Below are 6000 nucleotides of genomic sequence, written 5' to 3' on the forward strand. Positions count from 1 at the left end.
TTTATACTGGTTGTCATATTATTTTAAAAGATTCTCTACTTTAATCTTGAGCCATTAAATCCAAATGAATCCAACGGTTGAGAATTGGTTCTATGGTTCTATTTTAAGCCTTGGTTCTCTCTAGAGCGCGACCCGATATATATATATATATATATATATATATATATATATATATATATATATATATATATATATATATATAACTTAATGGCCTGTTTGGGAACCTGAATTTCATTTCAAATTCTGGATCTAATCAAATAACTTGTTTGGAAATATGGATTTGAATTTCATTTGAAATCCAAATATCGAAATACTACTCCCTCTATCTCATAATAAGCGTCGTTTTGACTTTTTACACGTTATTCCATGTATAAAAAAACAAACATCTACAAGATTTTCTTTTTGTGAACTAAAATTTAACATTTATATTTTTATTCAAAAAAAAATTTGTAGAATAATATGCAGAGATATGTTTTTTTACACCTCAAGTTACATGTAAAAAGTCAAAACAACTCTTATTACGAGACATAGAGGGAGTAGTATAAATCTAAATCTGAGAATTTGAAATGACAACTCAAATCCTGTCATTGGAAATCTATCGTCCGAAATGAAATGCAGGTTCCACACGGACTCTAAGAGAATTTGAATCCTAATATACAAATAAATTTTCTGGTTTCAAAAATTATTTATTTATAAAGCTCCAAGATAATAAATTAAAGGGGAATTATCTTGTATATTGTTTTTTCAATCTTATTTTCAAAAATACTACCTTATCCAATCTTATTTTCAAATCTCTAAAATATTTTCAAAAATACTACCTTTTTGAAAATATTTTCCAAAAATACGGTGGTTGCATATGCAACTATATATGCAACTGAATTCCTGATTTCCAGTTTCAGTTTTCAAATGTCATTTTCGACCTCATCTTTGGAGTCAAAAATATATATATATATATATATATATATATATATATATATATATATATAGGAATGGGATCAAATAAAAACTTTTTTAAGTTACAAACTTACAAACTTTTTTGGGCCATCAGATTAGATTTGATCCTAGGGCTGGGGCTGACTTAAAATTTTATAATAGAGGGGTAATTTAGTCAATTTACGTTTAAACAGTTATAACCTATATAAACTAAAAAATTAACAGAAGCGTATTATTGTTTGTTGGAAATTTTTGCCGGCTAGAGAGAGAAGACGCATCGGAGAGAGACGACGGCGAGTTTCTGAGCTGGAGAGAGAACAACGCGGTTTTCGACTACAGATTTACGCATACTTGAAGGTAAATTACTGTTTTTTTTACATAAATTTGCTGTTTAGTTGTTTTCTTCAGCTCGAGATATACGATTTGATGTGTTTTACTTGTTTTATTGTTTTTTCTTTGACGCCTGTACTGTATTCGTCGGGATTAGGTTGTTTGGAGGTGTTTTGTGGTGTTCGATTGAATATTATAATAAAAAATTTGTTTTTTTAGGTGGAGATTTGGTTATTACTCTGTACGATTGTTCTTCTTGTATGCGATTGTGCTATGGACTTGAATTCAGGTACCATGATTTTCTTTGAGTTTAGTTTGTTGATTCTTTTTTTAATCTGAATGTTTGTTGTTTCGTTGAATGTATGATTAACTTTTGTTGAACGAGTTGTATATGAATCAATTATTATATGTAATTATAAAGTGTTTGTTGAATATTAGTATGAATTCTGTTGAACGATATGTATATGACTTAAATATGTTGAATTCTGGTTGTATTTATGTTGAACTTTGTTTACGTGCATCTGTTGAATATAATGACTTATAAGTGTACTTATAAGTATGAATTATAATTGTATTTAATTTGTTGACTGTAATTATAAGTGTTTGTTGAATATAAGTATCAATTTTGTATGATTACTCTTACTTGAGTACTTTTTGGGATTTGAACAAGATATTTATTGAATCTTTGTTTTCTTTATGTTGAACTTTGTTTATGTGTAACTGTTGAATATAATGTTTTGGGATTTTCAGTTTAGTTCTATAACTTTTTCAGGTTTTGGTGATAAAATTGCTCAAAACTTTGATGCTAATACATTGCCTATGGATGTTGTGGCTATAGAAGATGATGATTTGTCTTTGGGAGAAGTTGATGATTTGTCTTCGCGTAAATATGTATCTCCAGGTTCTACAACGTATTGGTTGCCTTGTATGGTTGATAGTAAACCTAATGTTGGAAAATCATTTAGGAGTATAGATGAGGCTGCGCATTTTTATGTTGATTATGGTCGTTCTTGTGGATTTGATATTAGGCGTGGTAGTGAGAAGCGATATCGAGATGGACGTATTCAATCGACACGTTTTCACTGTTCACGAGAAGGCTTTTATTCTAAAAATGGTGAGAAGAATGATGATGGCTCATTTTGTTCAAAACAAAAGAGGAAAAGTATGTTTACTAGATGTGGATGTCCTGCTATGATTGTGGTGAAACATACGAAGGGTTCAATATATGAGATTACTTTGTTTATTGAACAACATAATCATAGGTTTGCTAGTGCTGATGGTAAGAAGTTTTTGAAGGCAAACCGGTCAATGACTGTTGCACATCAAAATTTTGCATTTGATTGTTCAAAAGTCAGAATAGGTCCTGCTCGTGCGTTTGGTTTAATGAAAGAGTTTGTTGGAGGGTATGACCAGATTGGGGCAACAGTTGTTGATTTTAAAAATTGGAATAGAGACTTGAAGAACATAATTGGGAATGCAGATGCACAAGTAATATTGAATAAATTTCAATCTTTGAAGGATTCTTCTAATGGCAGATTCTACTATGAACATGATGTGGATGAGTCTGGAAAATTGACAAAGTTATTTTGGGCAGATTGTGTTGGTCGTAGAAACTATGATGTGTTTGGTGATGTTATTTCAGTAGATGCCACATTTAGTACTAACAAGTAAGAAATTTATGTTATTTTCTAAAGTATTTTGTGTATAGCTTATTCTCTTTTTTCTTCAATTCTTAATAAACATATATTTGTTTTCGGGTATAACATGGTTTTTGTTCCAATCTGTGGTGTTGACAATCATAGAAAGTGTGTAACTTTTGGTGCTGGTCTACTTTCAAAAGAAGATATAGCTCATTACAAATGGATTTTTCAAGCTTTACTAAATTGTATGGGGCGACATCCATTATGCATATTGACTGATCAATGTGCTGCAATGAAACAAGCAATTGCTGATGTGTTTGATAAAGAAAAGACAAGGCATCGTCTTTGTATGTGGCACATCATGAAAAAGTTTCCATCCAAGGTATCTTCTGTTGAACCTCCATAACATTTGTGTTGAATATATGTATTTGTGTTGAATATATGTTTTATTGGTGTTGAATACATGTCTTAGGGGTGTTGAATATATTGATTTGTGTTGAATATGTGTTTTAGTAGTGTTGAATATATCTATTTTTTATGTTGAGAAATTTGTATGCCTGATATTTGTTAGTTTTTTTTTAAAATGTATTTTTAGGTTGGTGTGGTATTGGCAATGGATGGTGGATTTTTATCAAAGCTTAAACCTTTTGTATGGGGTGAAAATTTGGATATATCTGAGTTTGAAGCTGGTTGGAAATCTTTGATGGATGAGTTTAAGATGACTGACAATGAGTGGTTGTGTGATATGTATGAATGCCGACATTTATGGATTCCAGCATATTTCAAAGAAGATCCTTTATTAGGAATATTACGGACAACATCTTGGTCAGAAAGTGCAAATTCATTTTTTAGTCATTATCATCAACCTGGTGATACTCTATCTCAGTTTTATCTACGTTTTGAGACTGCAATGGATAAGCAACGTAATATCAATTCAGACTTGAATCATAAGTCTAATGTTGCGTTCCCAAGTACTGATACAGAACTATTTTTGGAGAAGGATGCTGCAGAGTTATACACACGTGAAATATTTTATAAATTCCAGAAACAAGTACGAGATGCTTGTTTCCATTTGGTAATAAAGGATATGAGTGGTGTTGAAGTAAAGAAGTTTGTTTTACATGATCTTAAAGCTGCTAAAGAATTTCAGGTATTTCTGAAGTACTAGTAGATTGCATTTGATTATTATTTAATGCCTTTTTTAGTGTAATTTATTTTTTATGTTTGCATGTATTGTATATTTCGTATACAATGTCTTAGGGGTGTTGAATATATGTTTTAGGGTTGTTGAATACATGTCTTAGGGGTGTTGTATATATTTATTTTTGTTGAATATATGTTTTAGTAGTGTTGAATATATTTTAGTTTGTGTTGAAATACAATTCAATTTGTGTTGAATATATGTTTTAGTAGTGTTGAATATATGTAATTTATTTTTCATGTTTGTATGTATTTTATATTTGATATTAAATCACTTATATTTGGTACAGGTTTTGCACATTTTGGAAAATCATAAACTTGAGTGTTCTTGTAGGATGTTTGAAAGAATTGGTTTGCCATGCAGTCATTTGATTCTTGCATTAAAACAAGTTCCTGTGCACAAGCTCCCAAGGCATCTTGTTCTGAATAGATGGATGAAAAATGCTGAGAAAAATGCAACAAGATTTGTTTCAAGCACATCAAGTGATGATAAAGAGAAATTTAGTGTTATTGTGAATGATATTTGGTTTGATTTCAATTCGTGTATGGGGTTGGCTGGTGACAATAAAGAAGCACTTGATTTGATTCAAAGTTGTCTAAAAGATGTAAAACAGAAGTTACGTGGTTGGAAATTTGAAGGGAAGCTAGTTGTGGGAAACAAGAAAGATGTTGTTGAAAAGTTTATTGGATCAGAGATTCCAGTTAACATTGAAGTCAAGCCTCCAAATCAATGTCGGAACAAAGGGTGTGGAACAAAGAGAATTAAGAGTGCTGCTGAAAAATCAACTATACTTTCTGGTAAACTAAAGAGGATTTGCAGGTATTGCAAGACAGAAGTTTATCATGACTTTAGGAATTGTCCTGTAAGAAAAATGCAAAATTTGGATGAGAATTCTGCTGGGAAGAAGAAACAAAAACAAAGTACAGACAACAGTGAAAGTGGCATGGGTGACAATTTTGAACTTTAGTTTTTGTATAGTTGAATATTTGTTATTTTGAAGTTTTGTTTTGTTGAATTCTTATATAAATAATGTTGAACACATATACTTTCATTCTTGAATTTCTATATAAATAATGTTGAACACATATATTTTCATTCTTGAATTTGTATATAAATAATGTTGAACTAAAACAAATTAAAATAGAGAATAAAATGGATCCAATCTCTACATAATAAAAAATCTTAAGGGTTTGGTTGGGGGTATAGAAAGATGTCATTTTTTATTTCAATTTATAACCCTAATCACACACTTACGAGATATTGTTTGGGGTTTTATTTGGGATATAGAATAACTCATGAATTCAACCGTCTTTGTACCCATGTTCAACACAGATAAATGTTGAACATGGATTCATGGGCTGTTGAACTGGGGAAGAATAGTACATATAAAATACATTGATACTAAAGAAACAATTATATACAGATCAATTAGCATAAAATTATATATTTTCATTCTTGAATTTGTATATAAATAATGTTGAACTAAAACAAATTAAAATACATTGATACTAAAGAAACAATTATATATTTTCATTCTTGAATTTGTATATAAATAATGTTGAACTAAAACAAATTAAAATAGAGAATAAAATGGATCCAATCTCTACATAATAAAAAATCTTAAGGGTTTGGTTGGGGGTATAGAAAGATGTCATTTTTTATTTCAATTTATAACCCTAATCACACACTTACGAGATATTGTTTGGGGTTTTATTTGGGATATAGAATAACTCATGAATTCAACCGTCTTTGTACCCATGTTCAACACAGATAAATGTTGAACATGGATTCATGGGCTGTTGAACTGGGGAAGAATAGTACATATAAAATACATTGATACTAAAGAAACAATTATATACAGATCAATTAGCATTCATGCAATTACATATCTGTTTC

The 6000-nt window shown here is 30.1% G+C and overlaps 2 protein-coding genes across 2 annotated transcripts; both read left to right on the forward strand.

The window, feature by feature from the left end:
- The first annotated feature begins 963 nt into the window (after positions 1-963).
- On the forward strand, positions 964-2934 carry LOC108207398 (protein FAR1-RELATED SEQUENCE 5-like). Its single transcript, XM_064085347.1, has 3 exons — positions 964-1290; positions 1483-1552; positions 2036-2934. Exons 2-3 carry the CDS (start codon positions 1537-1539, stop codon positions 2932-2934), a joined length of 915 nt encoding a protein of 304 aa, XP_063941417.1. The 5' UTR covers positions 964-1290; positions 1483-1536.
- A 454-nt stretch (positions 2935-3388) lies between these two features.
- LOC135149601 (protein FAR1-RELATED SEQUENCE 5-like) lies at positions 3389-5071 on the forward strand. Its single transcript, XM_064085348.1, has 2 exons — positions 3389-4053; positions 4394-5071. The coding sequence occupies exons 1-2, from the start codon at positions 3517-3519 to the stop codon at positions 5069-5071; spliced, it is 1215 nt and encodes a 404-aa protein (XP_063941418.1). The 5' UTR covers positions 3389-3516.
- Positions 5072-6000: the final 929 nt, after the last annotated feature.

This window comes from Daucus carota, chromosome 9 (assembly GCF_001625215.2).
Source record: "Daucus carota subsp. sativus chromosome 9, DH1 v3.0, whole genome shotgun sequence".
In the NCBI taxonomy this organism is placed as follows: domain Eukaryota; kingdom Viridiplantae; phylum Streptophyta; class Magnoliopsida; order Apiales; family Apiaceae; genus Daucus; species Daucus carota.

What these genes read in the sequence shown, in the direction of transcription:
- LOC135149601 (XM_064085348.1), top strand. Translation starts at nt 3,517, where the DNA reads ATGGATGGTGGATTTTTATCAAAGCTTAAACCTTTTGTATGGGGTGAA. An exon ending in AAGCTGCTAAAGAATTTCAG is followed by an intron (nt 4,054 to 4,393) that starts GTATTTCTGAAG and finishes TATTTGGTACAG; the next exon opens with GTTTTGCACATTTTGGAAAA.